At 45.2% G+C, this 22500-nt stretch overlaps 1 protein-coding gene across 1 annotated transcript in view; it reads right to left on the minus strand.

Annotated features, from left to right (window-relative positions):
• Nucleotides 1–22500, minus strand: part of dlgap2a (discs, large (Drosophila) homolog-associated protein 2a) — a 249928-nt gene that overhangs the window by 62170 nt on the left and 165258 nt on the right. The window contains exons 6-7 of the mRNA XM_063183538.1: nt 10679–10829; nt 5544–5763 (exon numbers count right to left, since the gene is read on the minus strand). Coding sequence (XP_063039608.1) covers nt 5544–5763; nt 10679–10829 — 371 coding nt within the window. The remainder of the gene's footprint in view (nt 1–5543; nt 5764–10678; nt 10830–22500) is intronic.

Raw genomic sequence — 22500 nt, forward strand, 5'->3', positions numbered from 1 at the left:
CAGGACTGAACGACTGCGGAGTGTGGACGTCTGACTCCAAGTACTCCAGAAGTGGTTGAGTGGGGAAAGTGGGCTCAATGTGCAGAGGCGTTGGGGACTCGGTGACGGTTACATCCATGCGTTCGGAAGATGGGCTTACAGGCTCTGGAGAGTACCCATGCTCGGGAGATGAGAGGCCAAGGCCTTCTGGGTACCACGATTCCCTACCTAAGGGACTGAGGAAGGCAACGTCTGACCCCAGAGGGGAAAGCGGGTCGTGGACATTATGCTCTGCTGGTGACCTTGTGCCTAATGTGTGATACAAATCCGCATCCTCAGCCGTTAGCTGGATTATTTCTGGGCTCGAAAGACATTCTGGGGCGGACACCTCCGGCACGACTTGACTGACTGACTGGGGCAACTGCAGGACGTTGGACGTCATCAGCGGTTCCGGAGTGGGAGACTTCATGACGCTCAGCTCGACAGGCGAGGGGCAGTTGACGGCCGCGTCGGCTGTGTTCTGCCTCACCAAGCCTTTGCTGTTGGCCTGGGTGCTGACATTCACGTGCCCTGGCGTGGCGGAGGATCCTGCGGCGCCAGCCGGGCCTCCAGCGGTGGGGTGCTCTCTTCCCCAGTTGGGCGACCAGGTGTTGTAGCGCTGCGTGAAGGTGGAGAAGTGGCTGTTGAAGGCGCGCAGCTCAGTGCAGATGTCGTGCCGCAGCTCGGCCAGCTCTTGCCGCATGGCCGACACGTCCTCGCGCCACTGCTGGCTCAGCGCCAGCGCCAGGTCCGCCGTCTCCTGCACGCTGGCCTGCACGGCCGGGGGAATCGCCGCCAGCCCGATGCCCATCCCCACGCCCCCACCGGTGCCCATGCCCATGCCCATGCCCATGCCAGGGCCGGAGGAGGAGGACGAGGCGGCAGAGGGCAGCGTGGCGGAAGCCTTGGGGGAGGCGGTAGAGGCAGCAGCCCGGGCAGCACGGCGGCTGTGGAGCCTGTCAGGCTGGGGCCTCCTGGGTCGAGCCACCTCCTCTTGGGGCAAGTAGGGGCAAGGTATGTCTAGGTCCTCGTCATCGTCGGGCAAAGCGTCCTCGTTTAGCAAACTAGTGCCTTCCAGCAGGTCATGGCCCTCTGGAACACATAAATGTAAACACACACAAACAGGGAGGCGTGTAGGTGTGCCATCCCAACAGGTGGGGACATCTGGAGAGCTTGCTGTTGCATTTAGCTAGCACAAGGCGGCATGTGCGGTGTGCGTAACACAACGCGTGCCAAGCGTATGTGAGTCAAAGCAAGACCTTGTGGTAATCTAAAGCAACGCTACGCAGTTTGTTTACCGTCAAAGTATCATCATAATGTGCTCTGTTCTGCCAATGGAACCTTATAATAGGCAGACTTTACTACCGTAGTACTACTCTACTTCAACTTTACACAGTGCCATAAGTAATATATCGCAATGGGGTCATTGCCACTGTGGTAAAGGCAAATTCGTGACAAGGCCCGGCCATATCTGTCTAAATCAATGTTGAGAAACTCACCAACATGAGTAACAACATGAAATCAATTTTAAATCCAATTTGCCAACTTTAATGGGTTATAACCAAATCAAGAAAGTTTGGAACAGCTGGATGTTGTTGCTGGGGTTACTATAGATGAGAGATAGCTATGCTTCCAATTGCAGAATGAACAGACAGGGAGAAACTACTTAGTGTTGCTTTAATGTCTTTACCCAATAAAAATCAATTTTTGGTGTAATAACAACCCAATTTCCTCTTGCTTAACTGCTGCTGAGACAAATGCAGATGATTACACTTTGTGAGGTTACCAGTTAAAAATGATTTAGCAACAAAGAGAAATCACGTCTTTGCTTGAGAGGGGGAAAACATTAACATTATTCAAATCCATCTGTGCCTAGAGCTGGTCTTACTTCTCATTTTGACTCACATACACTTGTTTTGTTTCTTCTTCTTGTTTTTTTTCTTCTTTTTTAAAAATAAAAGCGACAACACTGCCTTCTCACTGAAATGTGCGTTCGCATACACATCCCTCATCATTAAAAGGCAGACATCTGCCTGCCTGCACAATTTTCCCAATAAGCGTCAGCCGGAAGTAATGGAGACAAACCTTTGGCATAATCAAATCCAAACGGGGATTGAATCAAATCAATTCTTTGTGATGATGGAGGTCTGTACTGTTTTTTTCTGTTTTGTTTTGTTTTGTTCTGTTCTTTGTTTGTGTGCATCAGAGAGAAGCAAATGCATGTAAAACCAAAAGCTTCTAAAACCTCTGGCACCCTGTGGTCTCCAAGGAAAGTAGGTATGAACCCTATTGAATGTGTGCTACGGGGTCCAGTATGACCCGTCCACCACTAAGTCAAAAGACAAGAACTCTGACAGCGTGCCGTCTCCCTCTGAGGAAGGACAAACCGAGGGAGAAATGCCTCACTCCTTTGACATCGACCAAGATTGATCACCTCCATGGAAACATAACAAAATGTAAATTTGTTCAAATGTGTCCCCAAACTTCTCCCTACGGGAGCAGTCAAATTTAGCTATCCTACAGATACATCATCTTTTTTTTAGAAATACAAAGTTTCAATTGCCAATGACTTGACAAGAGGGTAGGCTGAAATGACCCCACAGATCAATCGTACTGACTATTACAATCGCAAAAGGGGTTTCACGTTCACCCTTTCTGAATCACACCTCTAACAGAAGCAATATGGGATGTTTTCATTGAGAAGGCAGTGAAAAATATGAATCGACCGGATTGGAACGGGAAAAATGTTCAATCTACGAGCGAAATGCTCTCCAGTGTGCTCCCACCCTTGTGTGTGAGTACTCCAGAACCCCCCTATGTGGACACCCTCCAGAACCCCCCCTATGTGGACACCCTCCTCAGTGTGCAGTCAGTCAACGTTAATCCGCTGCTCTGATCTTAAGTCACAGGACGGAACTGGACATAGTGTGGAGGGACAGGCCTGTGTGCATGTGCGTGTGTGCATGGCATGCCTGTGTATGTGAAGAGTTCAGATGCAAAACCCCCTAACTCCATTTCTGAAGACCTGCACTTCTATATTTTTAGAGAACCCCGTTGTTGGTTTGTTTTACATTCATGTACTTGATAATACATATAAATAGTTATAATACAAAAATAAAATACAAAAATATGCCATTTTGATAGCTTTGTATTAAATAAAAATGTAATAAGATTATTTCCTGAAAAGGCACTTAGGGGGTTTTGCATCTGAACTCTTCATGTGCAGGTGTGGGCATGTACGTGTGTGCGTGTGTGTGTATGGTTGTTTGTGATTGTGTGTGTGTGTGCGCGCGTGTGTGTCGGAATATGTTGTATGTGTGGATGAGTGTGTGTGTTTATGTGTTTAAGAGGGAGGGCTATGGGGGTTGGACGGGGCCTTATAACTTGTGGATGTTCTGAATGACCCCCACCTTGCTGTTCTCTCAGCTGGAGGACAAATACGGACCTGACTCCCCACAAGCACACATGTGCTACCCCCTCACGCTCCCTTACACGTGCAAGCACACACACACACACACACACACACACACATACACACATACACACACACACACACACACGCGCGCGCGCGCGCGCGCAGGCACGCATGCCAGCGCACACACACACACACACACACACACGAGCAAACACACATACACACAGGCACGCACACACGCACACACACACACACACACATACACACACACACACACACACACACACACACGAGCAAACACACATACACACAGGCACGCACACACGCACACACACACACACACACACACACACACACACACACACACACACACACACACACACACACACACACACACACACACACACACGTCAACCTTCCAACCACATCCAAGATCACTGACACATCTGACAGACAGTCTCTACTGAAGCACAAAATGGAACAGACATTCAAATCTGATCCACTCCAACACTGACGTTTTCACACAAACACCAACACACACAAACATATACAGACATGTAGAACCACACACACACACACAAGAGCCACACACACATATACTACACATACACACCAGAGGAGAGCAAAAAATGGCAAATCCCTTGAGCTGTGGAGTGCATCGGTAAGGTGTCAGTTCCACAAGTGGGTGAGCCTAATTCAATAGGGTTCATAGCCTAAAGTCCTCAAGGAACACGGATACCAAAGGGTGAACAAAAATCAAGGCAGAGGCATTTTATTATATTTCTCAAAGCACCTTGCATGCAGGTCATGCAAAAACACGCTCACACATCCACACATACATACACAAACACAAAGCAGCCATGATGTAGAGAGGGTAGGACATTGAAAGAAGACGGTTGACTGGCAGGCCTATTTTGACCACCTGGTTAACGATTGGTGCAGATAAATTCCTATTCGAAGCTAACATACATACATGTCCACGTAGCAAAAAAAGGCAAACGATTGAACCTCCAGGTAGCACTCTAAATGTAAGCACCACTTCAGGTATACTCAACAGATAGCTTATTCTGGCATGATCGGTGGGCTATAAATATTAAAAACTTTTTGTGCAATTATGAATTAATCATGAATTAAGAGGCCTTCAGAAAGCACACATTGGTTGATCCCTGACGTTTTTATGAAAAGACCACTTCTTTTGAGCAAACTGGTGTCAAAATACTCAAGACTAAGTTCTCACTCAAAAGCAGCTAGAAAAACCCACAGTTACATTAGGCCATGTCCAAAATGTTTCCCCGTTCACTACATTAGTCACTACACAGGGTGTTCGTTGCGTTGTACAGTTCCCTATGTTGTGCACTATGTAGTCTATGTAGGTAGCCCCTTAACACACATCGTTCCACCACTGGAACATTGTAGTAGTCACTGATAATACTTAACTACCATAGTACTACACCAATATGACAAGGCACAAGGCCTTTAGTAATACATTACGACTTGGTCATTCCCATTCGGCTAACAGCTAATTCATAACAGGGGCTGTCTTAACCAGTTAAGACAAGCCGTTATGCATTTGCTGCTACCAGAGCGGCACTGACCAAGTCATAGTGCCTTGTGTTATGTCATAGTAGTGTAGTACTATGGTAGTTAACTTTTCAATGTCTATTACAGCGTGCCACAGGAGGCACGGCGTGCATTATGGGGCTACCGGGTTAAGATTTTGGATTGAGCCGAAGAATGCCTTGGTTTGGGATTGAACTGGTCGGACCTGACCAGGGCGGAGAATAGGGACTTGTCTCCTATATATTGCTATACTGCTCTATGTAGCGATAGCAAACAAGTACACTTGTCAGACTGAGTCCTAAGCTACCTTTGTTTGGTATATTGAACCGGTCTGCCCGGGGTGGGGACTAGCGGCGGAATATTTTGTCACCTACAAGCATTGATCGAGTGACCGCTTTGCATCATGCCTAAAGACTGCCATGTCCTGAGATCGACCTGGCCAAGTTGGGTGGGGACTGGGGATTTGGGATTTGGGATCAGGGGCAAGGGGAGGAAAGAGGTAAGAGAGGAAACGGGAAGAACGAGACAAGCTGACTGCAGAGTACAGTACCTGTGGTGGATCTGATGGTGGAGGTGACGGTGGAGGAGGTCATGGAGGGCACGCACTCGTCGTCCTGGGAGTAGCCGGCCTGGATGGCGCGCAGGTAGCTGTGGCTCCGCGTGCGGAAGCAGCCTGGTAGGTCCAGCGCCTCCATGGCCTGGGACTCCACCTCGCTGAACACCGACTCGCACACCGACTCAAACTGGCCGTTGATCTCTGTCTCGCTCACCTGTAGGATGTGATCCAAAAGTACACAGACTCAAACTGACCCTTGATTTCAATCACCTGTGTGATGTTATGAAGAAATAAAGTGAAATACAATTTTTACTATATCGGATTCGGTACACAGCGACTCAAACAGACCATTGATCTCCAGTTTGCTCAACTGTATGATATAATAAAACAAGTACAATAAAGTTGTTGCAATCTGTATTTTTCCCAATGATATCAGCTCTGGAAGATGAGAGGTGTCATTCTAAAGGTTTTGTAAGCACACACTGAATATGTCATTTTGAAAAGTATTCAATGGATTTGTCTTTACTCCGATTGATTTTAGCTCTGAATGATGACTGACACCATTCTAAAGGTTTTGATAAAAGCACACTGAGTGTGTCATCTTGAAAAGAATTCTGCCAAAACGAGAGTGATTGAGATTTTTGTAGCATTGTGTTCCTGACGATTTCCTCTAGAGGAGACTCTCATCATTTGGAGTCTGTAAAGCCTTAAAGCTGCCCTCTGCAGTTTGTGTGAGTTTGTGTGGTGCCCAAGAACATGTGCATGTTAAAAAATTTTTTAACTTCCCTCATGGTTTGAATATTTTTCATGCTGCAGTATTTTATGCCAACAGTTGATACAAATGTGAATATGTGTTTTTTGTGCGACGTAGGTTTTTGTTTTGTTTTCCAGACTTGTTTGGGTACGTCAACCAAAAGTTACAGTGACAATGTATGACAGCGGACAGTAAAAGCAGTCGGGAGAGTCATCATTTACATGTTAATTAATTGACAGATTTTAGTATCTGCGTAATTAATTAACTTGAAAATCATACTTTTGGTCCCCTTAAAAGACTACCCCGACGATCATCCACCAGACACTCGCTGTAGCCTCTTACTGCAGCAGGGGTCGCCGGCGACCCTATTCACTTGCTGAACATGCTTAACTACATCATAACAACATTGCTGTAACATTACAGAGAGCCATAGTGCTGTGTTAAGGGGTTAAGACACTACAAGGCCATCTAAACATCTTGAGATATACATCTACCAGTCTTGATCAGTTCACCACTACTGAACTTGCTGCTGCTGATGTGTATCTGGCAAACGTATCTGGAGTCTCCCCATTTGGCAATCTAGAATATCACAGGTAGCCATCGTGTTGATGCTGAGAAGGTTATTGTGTCGCAGTGACCCAAGACATGGCAGTGGGGCGGCAGACCAACAATAGATGCAAACACAAGAGCTGATATTTAAGACTTTTGGATCAATGCAACGCTCCTCTAAAACACGTAGGCCTAACATGGCGATAAATGAGATAGCCCTAACATTAACAACACAATGAAGACACACAATAAAACTGTAATGGGAAAAGAGCTAGATTTGATGACCAAGATAAGTCCCCATCAATGAAATGACCACAATATGCCGAGGCAACTTCAAATCCTTACTCTCAGTTTATAAATTTACTTTTGAAGTAATCCAAATCCTTATCGAGAAAGTATCTGACTTTGGTTGGCTTTCACTTGATTTGATCTTTCTTGGGTGAGAATAAAACAGCTCTTAACACAGTGCTAACTTTTATTCATACTCAGGTCTGTGGTAAGCCCCTTCATTAAATTAACAAGAGGGGAAGAACCACACTGGATCAATCAGCTGTGAAAATGAGGAACTAAAAACCATGCAGTTAAAACCCATTTAAAATTGATGTTTTTTACAGATCAGATGTTAGTGGAAGTTGTAGGTCTGTATGATGAAACGATTTTATGTCTGGCTGCAACACTTGCTGAAAAGTACTCAATTTAGCAATTATCGTATTATACATTTCATAAATTATACTGCGCTTGATGATTACGTTGCTCATACTTATTCTGCTGACAAGTTGCATGAGCATGAGATGGTCCACTCTACAGCATGTGACCTGTTTTATATATTCTCTAGCGCAAGGCTGGCTTTCAAGTGCGGAGTTGTATAAAGTACCATAGAAGTAGAAGTGCTCTTAAAGATGAAATTGCTACATACATACATACATACATACCTACATACATACCTACATACATACATACATACATACATACATACATACATACATACATACATACATACATACATACATACATACATACATACATACATAAATACATACTGTACATACATACATACATACATACATACATACATACATACATACATACATACATACATACATACATACATACATACATACATACATACATACATACATAGTCGAAACCATGTAATATCATAATAATAGTGTAGTAATAACATCTGAAGGAGCACGTCTACTTCTACTTAACACAGCTCTGATCAAGTGGTTAGTATTTCATTATTGAGGAGCAAGATGAGCTTGGGTGCAGTGGTAAACAGCAACAGATAAGTATAAAACCAGAGAGAGTAGAGAGAGAGAGAGGGTCCATTGGCCCATTGTTTCCGGGTTCTATTATTGCAAGGGGGAGGGGGGGGAAATCCCCCTTTAGGCAGACATAGGCAGACCTAAGGACTGTTCTATTCATTGTAGGAGCATTATGACACACCCCTTTAGGCAGACAGGAAGCTGGTCATGTTAGGTGCCCATAGAAACCTATTATGTTGGTATATCTCTACTACTTTGTATATACTTAAAGAATCTCTGATAAAACTATGGAAAATTTAGTGTTGGCGACTGCTGTACACCCTGCATGCAGTATGTGATACATGCTGAGCCATATGGATGGGAAATAATGCCACTGCAGGTAGCTGTCCCAGCAAACAATGTGTTATACAATTAAGCTATGAGACACAGCATTTCATTCATATCCTTTCATTAAACCGCCTGCAAATGTACTTTGCCATAATGCCACTACAGTAGCAGAAAGCTTACATCACCAAACAGATTCATTGTGTGGAGTGGAACAAGACACTGTTGAAGTATTCATGAACACTGCACTTTTATCTGTGCAAAGACAGATGGTCAAATGGCACAAAGGCAAGATGGGAGGAAATTAAAGACCTCCCCACCTCCATTTTCAACACACAGCCTCCACGTCCCCACCTCCACCTCTCTCTTGCAAACATCTCACCTAACAATAAAAAAAAATCAAACAGCACTTGAGCTGAACAAACACTGCCCATGCATTATTAATGCAGGTGGTGGAGGACGAGGAAGAGGAAGAGCAAAAGGAAGAGGAGAAGCAGAGAATTTGGGACATAACAGCCGGCGGAAGCCAAGTCCTGGCGCTGCAGACAAGCTGTCCCACAACGATCATCATCACCACCACCACCATGACAGCCACCTCCTGCTGCAGACTCACCTGGCACACTGTCTGCCTGGCCTGCACACAAACTATCCCACCATCACTAACACTACCATCACCATCGCTGTGTACCATTTCCACCGTTATGGCAAACATCACCACCACCATCCTAGGGCTAAACAGCCTTGTCTGGCCGTCTGGGCTAACGCAGCTGATGGGTGATCCAGAGCTGCCTGGACTGAACACAAACTCTCAAAGTCTGGCCATTACCACCACTATCATCATCAGTACCAGCACTTTCACTGCCACCGTCAGTATCACTTCTACCCTCAATGCTGGACACTACTACCACCCTCCATCTCACACACCCACCGGCCTTACACAGCTGGTCTTGTAAACCAAAGCCTGGCATGCACATAACCCCTCTGTCCCACTAACAACATAACTGCCACCCAACCACCACTCCCACAACCGCGCCAACCACCACGCCAACCACCATGCCAACCACGACCACGCTCCATCCTGGAGCTGTCCACAAGGGCACCGGAACGAGTTTTAAAGTGGTGGTGCATTTTTTTTCTTGATTCTTTATTTCTCAACAACGTTACTCCGGCTGCACTCCACTCATTTGTCTGCAGTAAAAGTTGAAGAAGCCTCATTTACCATAGGGAGCCCAAAAGGGGGGATGCCAATGCACCACTACCAGAGATTCTTTAAGAATAGAGATATGCCAACATAATAGGTTTCTATGGGCACCTAACGCGACCAGGTTCCGGTCTGCCTAAAGGGCCGTGTCATAATGCTCCTACAATGAATAGAACAGTCCTTAGGTCTGCCTAGGTCTGCCTAAGGGGGGGCCATAATAGAACCAGGAAACAATGGGCCAATGGAACCTCTCTCTCTCTACTCTCTCTGCCACTACTGCATCCCCCTTTCCAGCACCTATGCAGCCTGTGCACACCCACCGGCCTTACACAGTTGGCCTTGGACACCAAAGCCTGGCGTACACATAACCCCTCTAAGCCCCACTGACACCATAACTGCCACCCAACCACCACTCTCCAACCATGACCTCACTCCATCCTGGAGCTCCTTGTGCACTGCACACCCACCTGGCTGACGCAGCTGGCCTGGCTGACGCAGCTGGCCTGGCTGAGGGCACATAGCCCCTCTAAGTCCCACTGGCACCATAACTGCCACCCAACCACCCCAACCACCACTCCAACCACGACCATGCTCCATCCTGGAGCTCCTTGTGCACTGCACACCTAGCCTCGCAAGCCATCCTTCATACTTCCGCCAAAGGATTGGCTCCACTACTGTAGTCTGGCCGTGCTTCTCTGTGGAGTGCCTGGAGCAGTAGAATTTTGATCGCAACGCCCCCCCCAGAAAACAGCCAATAATCGAATACGCCCCCCCACGTGGGGGCGAAAGGGGGAGGACGCTTGTGACAATGACGTACACATCTGCGCCAGAGCCATTGGTCTGCGCTATGTTGTTGTTGAGTAACTGCCAGCGATTGGGTGAGAGGTGTCCAATAATTTCAAACCATAACTGAGTGCAAACTTCCTGCTTCCTACAATCGCTTCAGAGCAAACAAATACCAGACCATAAATACGAAATGAAATGGTAGTATTATGGGTTGGTCAGGACCAGGACCAGGCTACTGCACACCCACCTGGCTGACGCAGCTGGCCTGGCTGAGGGTGCTGACGGCCCGCATGTAGCTCTGGTTCCTGGAACGGAACTTGGGGGAGTTGTAGTTGGCCGAGGGATCCAGGGTGATGCTGGGATGGATGTCTCTCGTGGCTTGCAAATGGTAGCTTTGACTGCAGCAGGCGGAGAGAGAGGGATACAGAGAGGAGGAGGAGGAGGAGGATAGGAAGAAAAGAAAACACAGAAAGGGAACCCAGGAAACAAAAGGAGAAAACACGAAAGGAAAAAAAAACAACAACAAAGAGGGCGATGGGAAGGGTGGGAAGGAAGGGAAGGGAGGGAAGGGGGTACAAGGGTGGATGCAATCAAACACGGACAAGACAGACGTACACACAAAAACCGAAAGAAATTAGGTTATGACACAATTTAAAAGTCACAGTGGATATGAAGCAGATTTCATCGAACCCACAGTACCTACGCACCTACATCGTACCAACAGTACATAGAGAAATCCTAATGAAACCCCTCATCACATACAGGAAAAAACAGAGAAAGAAGGAGAAGAATAAAAGGGACAAAAGAAAAAGAGAAGAAAGCTACTGCATTTGGCTATGACATGTGCTTCAGCAGGACACCTCATCATGACTCTCACCACACCACCACAGAGTGAGACATGCTATCCCCCTCGCAGGCCTGTGTAAGACAGCCAGCCGGGAGTTTTGTTAACAAAGTCACTGAGGCGATCAGCGCGGTGTCCTCAGAATGGCAGTTCGATTTGCCTTTGTGCTGAAGCAACCAATCAATTGAGGGAAATGAGGGAAAATGCAAATCAGGGCAGGCTGGCTAGTTAGCAAGCCAGCACTTCTCTACACAGGCACCGAGGTGTGAAGTGGCTCGATTCAGGGGCTGGACTGGTGATCTGGCATCTGGCATACAGGGCAATTTCCTGGTGGGCCGATGGTCTTCAGGGGCAGATGCTGTTGTTGTGTTTGTTCATTTTAGTAAGAATCGGTCACCATCTCTATGGGAGACGCTCATTGGCTGTCGACCTTTTTCTTTTGCTTGTTTTTTCTTAGGGACTGGCCCACAGTGTACAGAGGGTGGCCCACACTGGACTGAGTCAAGCAGGATATAGGACATAGTATGAAAAAGGCTTGCATTACATGTGTGAGGGGCCAATGCAAAAGTACCCAGGTGTTTTTTTTTTGGCCCCATTCCAGCCCTGGCTCGATACGTCTGAAAAGTCCTGGTTGGAAGGCAATGCCTCTCCTCTCTATATACCAGAGGTTATAACAGTAACAGAAGGGGGAAGATAAAAAAACACTGCAAAAAAGAAAGCAATAACAAATGTGCGTGAGAGGCTGAGGGTTATTGTTTTTTTAAAACCAATAGAGCTGTTAATTTGAAGGGCAATGGTGACGGATGGATGATCCAGTAGTGATAGTCAGAAAAAGCGCCGTTAGCATTGCCTTGGAAGTGTCAAGAAAATGTTTCAATCTGGGAAAACGCTATGAATGCGATGATTTCCTGCATTTCCATGTCGCTATGAGCGTTGAGCTCAGTGTTGAGTGTGCACTCAGCATTAACAAATGACTCATTGGACTGGAGTCCAAACTTTTTTCTTGGGATGCCTTTCAAACGCTCTTCAGTATATACTGTAAGCAATTTTAGACTAAATATGCTCAGCTGCTCATTTTTTTCATGTGTATGTATTTGTTATCTATGGAGAGGCAGAGAGAAAAGAAAGTCTGCTTCAGCAAAGACACACACTGTAAGGCCCTTTCCTTGGCACGTCCTTCAACTTAAACTTAGTGCATTTATTGTCTCATCAGATAAGATAGTACTCTCACAGGCCTCTCTCCACCTTTTTGTATTTCTGTACCGTAATGTTGTTGTTTTAGAATGCCGCCTTCGGCTCCTGGAAAACACTCGGAATGTGAATTTGGTGGCGGACTTCGCTTCGCCCCTCTTGACCTCGTATTGACCGGCGCAAGAGTCTGATGCGCGAGCCGCCTGTATTGAGTGTGTCAGCATTGGTCACCGGCCAACTGGCTCTCAACTCTGACAGCTGCAACATGCTGGGGCTTATTGGAGCGAGCGGAGGGCAGGAGAGGGGAGGGAGGTGTGTGTGTGTGTGTGTGTGTGTGTGTGTGTGTGTGTGTGTGTGTGTGTGTGTGTGTGTGTGTGTGTGTGTGTGTGTGTGTGTGTGTGTGTGTGTGTGTGTGTGTGTGTGTGTGTGTGTGTGTGTGTGTGTGTGTGTGTGTGTGTGTCTGTCTGTCTGTCTGTCTGTCTGTCGGTCTGTCTGTGAGTGTCTCTGTGTGTGTGTGTCTGTCTGTGAGTGTGTGTGTGTGTGTGTGTGTGTGTGTGTGTGTGTGTGTGTGTGTGTGTGTGTGTGTGTGTGTGTGTGTGTGTGTGTGTGTGTGTGTGTGTGTGTGTGTGTGTGTGTGTGTGTAAGGGGTTTGCGACTGAGTGTACTAGTGTGCGCCGTGTGCAGTATTGCAGTATGGATTCACCTTAGATCTGCAGCAAAATTGGTGATGTAGTTTAACACGTCACTGTTCATTTTATCCAAACGATACGAGCTGTAGGCAGAGAGAACAGACGAATTGTTACTGAGCGGAGAGAACAAAAAAATAAATAAAATGCTGACGAACGGATGGCGGTGAAAAATGTTTGGTTTTAGAGTGAGGTGTCTGTACGAAATGTTGACATGTTTGACTTGACGGAAGTGAAACAAAGCATGTTTGCTTTTCGAAGTTCCGAGGCAGCAAACATTGCGGATATTTAACGGTGACCACACAATGTCATAGCGATATGGGAAATAAGGACGAGGTGTGAACAGACGCATGGGCATGGTGGAGAGCAGCAACCAAGTTTGTGATGAAGTCAAGCAAAATTACTAAAACCAAAAGGTGCAGCCCACCAAAAGGCATATAACAAGACATATAATGCACACAAGGATGGTTGGTACAACTGCCATTAATAACATTGTTATTACAACACATTGAGGATGCTATCTCTATTATAGATCAAAAAGCATTTTTTTATAATACAGGAAAATTGTAGACTGGTTTTTATAGAAAATGAGAAAAATACATGTTCGTCTGATGCACATTTTGAAATTGATATTGACAAATGATAATAACATAACAGCATGAAGAAACAACACACATGGAAAACACAGCATTGCTGTTTCTAAAAGATAAAAGGCTGTTCATGTGTACCAATAAAACATACCATAAAACAGAAATAATTGCATAATGAGATTGCAAATCTGCTGTCTTTGATATGCCCTAGTTTGAATCCTATAAGATCGGAAAAAAACATGTTCAATCTTCCCTGTGAAAGCTAGCCATTGTTCTCTGATGAAGCTATAGAAGGTTCATTCATTAGCAGCGGCCCTTTCATCAAGTCTGAAGCAGCCCATTGGCCTATAGTCAGGGCTGCTCACAGCTTTGTGTGGGCCCAGGACAAAATCACCTGAAAGGGCCCCATACCTATTATTACATGTAATGAGGACCCAATTATGGGCCCCCCATCTCCCTGGGCCCGGGACAGCTGACCCCTTCGCGCTACCCTGCCTACAGTAGTCTGCAATACCGCTAATGCACCGTCATTGTTGCCTAATGGTGAACAGGAGAGAGATGGAGGGCCCTGATATTTTCTCTCTCTTCATTTCCTTTTACATGTTCACACTGAATGAAAAGTGTTTTTTTTCTTCTTTTTTTCCCCAGACATGTAATGAAGCTATTCAGGAACACAAAAGTCCTTGTGTCGACATCCCGAGGAACAGTGAGAGGCAGGAAAGGCTAGGGTCCTCCATCACAAAGGCAAGGGTCAATAATGAAGCGTGGAACGGAAGTCATTTACCCACTCCCAGGGGCGCAACTACAGTATATGCGACGTATGCGGTGCAGGGGGGCGCCAGAGAGAGAGGGGCGCCAAAGAGAGGGCTATGGAAGGCACCAAATAATTATTACGTGTTTTTTTTTTTTTGGGGGGGGGGGGGTTCTTGCATACCCCCCAAGAAATGAGTAGTTGCGCCCCTGCCCACTCCAATAGAGTAAAATGCAAATGTCAATACTCTGCATACCGGCAGGAAGTGTTTGAGCTGTGCACTTGGTTGTGTTCAGAGAGAATACATTTAAAAAGTCTACAGTTTTGCATGCCTGTCATACTCTAAGACTTTACTATAATGAGACTATTGAATTGACAGCTCAATGGAGTGGAAACTTGCTCTATCTTTAAGGAGATGTGCAAATGCTGAATACAGAAACTCATTAAAAAAATTGCAGTCATGAATTTCATCAAAACATCCTCTAAATAAGCTGATCGTAGCCTAATGAACATGCCACATGGCGACAGTGAAGAAAAAGCACCTGTATTTGAAGGAAAGCATGGCCAGGCTGTTACTTTCTGTGCACAGGCTTGACATCGCTTTGACTTTAATAGTACATGATACAAGTACATAGCCTATAATATGGGCACAATTGTGATGATAAAAGTATAAGGTCAAGACAGGTGCACCAGATTTCAAAACCGATGGCAAACCAAAGAGAGACTGAGACTTGCTGCATGTGTTATGTCAAACGGACATAAGATAATGGATCATGAAGTCCTACTCTGTCGAGGAGACAGACGAGCATGTAATAAGCAGTGTGTGAGGATCCTGGAAAGACTCTCCTAGTCACTTAGCCCTTAGCCGTCATCAGCCTACAGGCCTGCAGTACAGTCAGTGGTGTAGTCTACGTAGAACGCGGGTGTACAGAGTATACCCACTTCTAAATATCAGGGATTTCAGTATACCCACTTCTAAATATCAGGGATTTCAGTATACCCACTTCTACATTGCAGGGATTTCAGTATACCCACTTCTAAATGATTGCTCCATTGTTTTGAATAGCACAAATATATACAGTATACCCACTTCAGAAAATGCTCAAATATACAGTATACCCACCATAAAAAAGTAGACTACACCACTGAGTACAGTACACGGTAGTGGTAGAGGACTGGTGACAGAAGCACATGCTTCTTTCTGGGAGCCACACCAGGTAGATATGATTGGCATATTTTGCATTTGTTTATTAGCAAAAGCAGAATAGTGTTTTGTTTTAAAAAAAAGTGACGCCAGTACAGCTCAGAAGTCTCCTTACTTTTTAAAATATTTATTCAAGGTGCCTATAACAAATTGACTAACGTTTGGATGTGAGTTGCATTTTCTTCAGAGTCCTGGACTAGCATTTATTTGGAGGGACACAGTCCAGGTGTTGGAGGATGAAAGCCAAGATTATGAGAGGACAGGTGTCTATCTCTTCTGAATGTCATCAGCTGCCAGAACACAAGCATCCAAAAAAACAACACTTGTATTTTTTTGTCTTCAATTGCCATACAGATTGGAAGCACAATTCTCATCATCATTATAATCGAGTCGACTGCAGTCCTGTAACCTTCCATACTGTGGTTGTAGCCAACAGAGGGGGCCAACATAAAATAAACAGTGCTGGTGGGATGCTAATGAGGATATGTAATACTTTTGGAAACATTGGGCAGCCGTGGATAAGATGGGAAGATAATGGATGAGAAGGTGGTCTTAAGAACAGAGGGTCGCAGGTTCAAATTCCACCCTTAAAGTGATACCGTCCCATTTTGGAAATAAGCTCATATTAAACCTCCTCTTGAGTTAAATAGTTGAATTTTACCTTTCTCCTGTACTTTGAACCGTTCTCTGAGTATGGCAATGCAAATTTTACCTCCATGATGCTAGCAGTTAACATTGAGTCCTATGAGACCAGCTTGCGGCTAACTGGTCTCATAGGACTCAATGTTAACTGCTAGCTTGGAGGTAAAATTTGCACTGCCATACCCAGAGAACGGTTGAAAATAGGACAACGGTAAAACCCTATTATTTAACTCAAGGGAAAGTGTAAAATAAGCTTATTTCCAAAAATGGGACAGTATCACTTTAAGCTTACCTCTCCCTACACCTCCGCCCAGGGCTGAAATGCCCTTGAGTAAGGCATCTGACCCCACATTGCTCTCTAGGGGACTAACCATTACCATGTAAATAATTGTAAGTCACTTTGGATGAAAACCTCAGCTAAGTGTAATGCAATGCAATGTAATAATTAGTCTAATGCTAATAGTCTAATAGTAATAATTAGTCTAATGCTCGGGAAAACAAAGAGATAGAGGAGCACACATCCAAACTGCATGTGCAGGACAAAAGGGTCAGAATTGAAAACAACTGAAAAAAAGACAGGGGAGCTTGAATTTTGAACACTCACTGGGAACAATAAAAAAGTAAAATGGGAGGAACTGTGCGGACATTCAACTTTATTCTTAAAGGTGTCAAAGTGCAACAAACTGTCTCAGGTTGGTCTGAAAGTCCCAGAACTTGGAAGAGTTAAAAACTGGGCAAGCTCTGAGGAGTAAGAAACATATGCTCGCTTATAGAGAACAGAATACATTTACTGAGGTCCAGATTTGCATAGTCAATTTGCATGACAGGACCGCACACATTTGGTGACACAGCTGAACTCATTATAGAGAAGTAATCACAAACTAACTAATGCCACCGCCTTCGCCTGCCTATAATTGACATGCCCGTTGCTGTAGAACGACGTTGCTACCCTAATGCCCTTTTTTAACCTTGGATCAGGGTACATACACATGCACGCACGCATGCACACATGCACGCATGCACGCACGCACGCACGCACGCACGCACGCACGCGCGCACGCACACACACACACACACACACACACACACACACACACACACACACACACACACACACACACACACACACACACACACACACACACACCACACACATACACACACACACAAAAGGCATGTGATTACGGTGAATGACTGCCTTATGACACATCAGCAATTAATGAGCACTTCAGGAAAGCTAATTGTGATTAATTGTGACAGCTCCATGTGGGAGTGATCACAGATCACAAATCAAGCTATTTTTAAAGTTCGCCCCAAAATAACTTGGATTAATGAGATTACTTTTGGACAACACCACACCGCCATCACCGCGCACCACGATCCCTACAACCACCACCACCACCTTGCCTGGTTCATAAAAATACCAGGGTCATTCTCAGAAGAACAATGAGAGACAAAAGAGTGCACCTGCTAAATTACACATTACGGATGCCCTGTCAGGCTATTATTGTGTTCATGGCCATCAGATCCTCTAAAAACACCGCTAATAAGGGACCTTTGGTCTTTGATCTCAAATAATGTGATACTATTACCATTCATCAGCCAAAGTAGGTACACCAGACCTCCCCGAAACCTGTGAATACACAAAAAGCCATTGATTCATTTTTACAGATGTGAGTCTTGTCTCATGATGGGATGTAGGATATAGGGTCTATTTCAAATGAGTGCCTCCAATCCTCTGTGGCCTTGTGATTTGCCACTCTGATGAAGGCCTAAGTGCCGAAACGTCAGCACCAAAAAAAGAAAAAAAAGAAAAAAGTGGTGAATCGTGAAGAAGCAGTGTCGCGCTCTTCCTTGTGTGAATTGAAGCCTTGTGATTTGCTGACACATCTCCACTATGTAGAAAACCATAATGTTTCCCTAGGCAGAGCAACCTTTGGAAGGCTGATGTCCAATTAACATCCCAATTGCAATTGAATGGACTTTGAATTGTGCTTTTGGGTAACACTTAGGAATAATGGATGCAAAAAAGCATTATAAAGACTTAATAAATAGTTAACTATTGATGAACAAAACATTAACAAACGTTTGTAAATGACTAGGAAATGTAAACAAATGCTTGTAAATGACTAGGAAATGCTATGTTAATATTTTATATTTATCAAACATTTACAAGTTGCTTGTAAATGAGTAAAATACTCTGTTATAAGGTGTGTAAAATCTTGCAGATATCATTTGTAGATATTTTATAAAGCATTAATAAAACTTAGTTAATAATAAAAACATTTGTTAATGTTTTATTCATCTTTAGTTAATTATTTACTTTGTATTTACTAAGGAACATTATTACAAAGGGTTACCTGCTTTTGTGAGATAGGCTATTGAATAAAATGTCTAATGTCAGACAGTGACGTCTTCATATGGCAATGTTTCGATCCAACAGAGGGATCCTCCTCAGGCCTGAGGAAGATCCCTCTGTTGGATCGAAACGTTGCCATATGTTAAAATGAAATACAGTATTTTTGGAGTTAATACACAGTGTGCAGACCGCTTCATCACACTACCTACTACCTTTTGTCTGGCACCTGGACAACTACCTGTGGATGTGCGCACCCTACCTCCAAACACCAATGACGTCTTCCTTCACATCACTTGGCCACAGGCAAAAAGGAGGAATGGGATATACAGTTGGACCACACAGTCTCAAGTAAGATGGTTGACTGGGTGATCTATCACATTGAGGAATGAAGGAACTGTACTGGGAAAGTTGAAAAGAGATCTGTGTGTGTGTCTGTGAGTGTCTCTGTGTGTGTGTGTGTGTGTGTGTGTGTGTGTGTGTGTGTGTGTGTGTGTGTGTGTGTGTGTGTGTGTGTGTGTGTGTGTGCGTGCGTGCGTGCGTGTGTGTGTGTGCGTGTGCGTGTGCGTGTGTGTGTGTGTGTGTGTGTGTGCGCGTGTGTGCGTGTGTGTGCTGTGTGTGTGCACGCGTGTGCATGGTTGTGCGTGTGTGTGTGTGTGTGTACTGCACCAATCCACCTTCGTGAGGCCACTGCTATTGGAGCACACCAACAAGGTGGGGTCCTCGCTCCATGTGGGGCCCAAATCCTGCACCCCACATGTTTTTATCCTTTTTTCTGGGGTAGTTTTGTTGTTACTGGTAAAAGTAAAAGTGCAAAAACATTTCCTCACTGTTCCTCATTGTTTTGGCTTGGGCAAAGTTTAGCATTCTTTAGCTATTGTTATGGGTTAATATGAATGGAAGTCAATGGGAGGGCCCCACAAATATATTAAGATGGGGGTGGGGCTGCCTGTGTATGTGTGTGTGTGTGTGTGTGTGTGTGTGTGTGTGTGTGTGTGTGTGTGTGTGTGTGTGTGTGTGTGTGTGTGTGTGTATGTGTGTGTGTGTGTGTGTGTGTGTGTGTGTGTGTGTGTGTGTGCGTGCGCATGCGCGTGTGTGCGTGTGCGTGTGTGTTTGTGTTCTACTATTGCACAGAGGAAGTCAGGCACATTTTTTTGGGGGGGGGGGGGTTCTTGTGTCATCTGGTCTACTGGGGGACAGTGAGTGTATACGGAGGGAGGGAGCTGTGGGCACATGTGGGCCCAACCTCATGTGACGTGTTGTTTATTGGTGTGAACAATGGGCGCGACCCTGTCAAACAGTGCCGCCTGTGACAGCACCCACCGAAGGTTATTTCCACCTTTATGCCATTAGCTGCTCAAACCTGAGCTGTCAAATTCACACTTGTCGAGATTTATCCCCCCGGGGCCCCACAAAATTGGCGAGAAGGGTGAAGTGCTAAAAAAAAAAAACCCTGAGACGGAGTGAAAAGGAAAGGAAAGCAGACGAAAAAAAAGGAGGAGGTAAGGAAACAGACGGGAGGCAGGATGTAGCTCCATGCTCACCAATGATTGTCTCGGGCCCAGGGAGAGAGGGGGTACCCAGAATTGCATCCCCACTACATTGTACGTATGTGTTGAGAAAGGGGCCCTTTGAGATGATTTTGTCCCAGGCCCGGTCAAAACTGTCAGCCGCCCTGGAATAAGTCCTCCATTCTTCACTTCACACCAATCTTGAGTGCAAACTGACTTCGTGTGGAGCGATACAATGCAGGGCTCAGTGTCACACGTCAGTCAGTCAGTCAGTCAGCGGTGATGTGTGACGCGATGCGGAGGCCTGGGCCTCCAGTTCATGCTGGATGAACACGTCGACTTATTACTGTGGACACGTCTCCATTGATGTGGCCTCATAACAGCTTTTACATGAGCGAAATGTGGAGTGAAGGGGGCTTTCTCCTCTCCAGGGACAATTACTCTTTCCATCTTCCTCTCTTTTTTAATACCTTCTCTCTCTCTCTCTCTCTCTCTCTCTCTCTCTCTCTCTCTCTCTCTCTCTCTCTCTCTCTCTCTCTCTCTCTCTCTCTCTCGTCCAGAAACAATGTAATTCCAAACTGACACTAATTATCAAGACACTGTGTGCCTCCAACAACTGACTCAACAATATCTGTCTGGCATAATGATTCAGGTATTCAGGTACTCACCCTCGCAGCATTCTGAGGCTGAGAGATATCTAGTACTCTAAACAACATCACCTCAGCCCAGATGAAAACAAGCTGGTCCACTTCAAAAAGACTAGGCCAGAGATGACTGGAACAATCAAATATAGCACTTGCAGTAATACCAGAACGGGTTGACACTGAAGAAGTGGAACTGGACATGGAACTGTCAGTCACTATAGGTGTTTTTCCATATTACAACCCGGCTGTGCTGTGCCGTGTCATCATGCGTACTGTGTCGAGCTGAGGGGTACTGTCAAACCAGCCCAGTTTGTGTTTCCATTACAAACCGCGTTACCCGGAGCATGGCTGGAGTTACGTTTTTGGCGTTGTCACGTAGCATTACTTTACGTACTTGAGGTAAGGCCGACAGATATCTCACCTATCGAAGTAGGATGTCAAACAGAAGAGCAGATCAAGAGAGTTGCTGGCCGCCATGATTATGTATTACCGTAAGTACCGTGTAGAAATCGGGCAGTGGAAAAGAGACTTGTGCTTGCACCACAGTTAACCCATTTTATCCTAAGCCCTTTTTGGGAAAAGGTGCTGTCTCCCTATTAAAACCTAAATATCTCAGCCTCCGAAGCACATAAAAACACAAATTAAGTTGCATTTAAAAAGCTAGAACCTTCATTTTGTACTACACTGTGTTCATTCAGCTCTAACATACCCACATTTTTAATAAAAGAGCTCAAATCTCAAGAACCTGAATGCAGCGTATATGTCGCTCCAGGACACAATGGGTTAAAGAAAAAACATTTGAAAGCCGCAGTTATCTCTGGCCAACTCTTTTTGAAGTCGACCTGCTTGTTTTCAATTGTCTACTGTTCTGGACCGTGAGCACCAAGACGGTTTGAGTGACATCCCTTTTCTAATCTGAGATGATTGTTTATGCAGTTATGGCCTGAGCATTTCTACAACACTTCTATTGCATTTCAATACTACTATGTCTACTGTCTATAATCGATTAATAAAAATGTAGCTTCCTCTTCCATGCCTGACGTCTGTCTGCCCTTGCAGCATCTTTGAGAAATAAAATGCTGAATATGAAGCATCTCTGCAGTCACAGTGGGTACTAGGAAGCGGCAGGGTGCACATAGCACTTCAGGGATCCCTTCGGCTTTGACACAATGGATCGCTGAGGAGTGTGACTGTTAGAATGCTCAGTTTAGGATCCCGTGGTTACGTCAATGGACCCAGACCAAAAGACTGCCGGCCACGATCCATAGTGATCGATGGAACGCTATTTCAGTGATGGAATCACTTGTATGGTGGACATGCTGTGAGGGGGAACTTTTTGCTACACCATCCTCAATAAAGATGCACCATTCCTACGGTCATAGCCATTGATGTACTGTACCACTGCTGTGGCCATATTCACTGCAGGAAGTAATTTCACAGAGGAATCTATATAAAGTGGTCAGTTTTGTGTGGGGAACAAAATAATGATGCATCTTTCACAAGGCATGCTGGGATTGTCACAGATGGCTGTGGAGAGGCAGATGCCTTAGCTCGCCATACTGCACATGTTTACTTTGGTGCAAAATGCACAGCTATTTTTAAAGGCTCTTTCAAACTCTGTTGAACTCAAACTCAATGCACCATCTAAAA

Source organism: Engraulis encrasicolus, chromosome 19, assembly GCF_034702125.1.
Source record: "Engraulis encrasicolus isolate BLACKSEA-1 chromosome 19, IST_EnEncr_1.0, whole genome shotgun sequence".
NCBI lineage: Eukaryota > Metazoa > Chordata > Actinopteri > Clupeiformes > Engraulidae > Engraulis > Engraulis encrasicolus.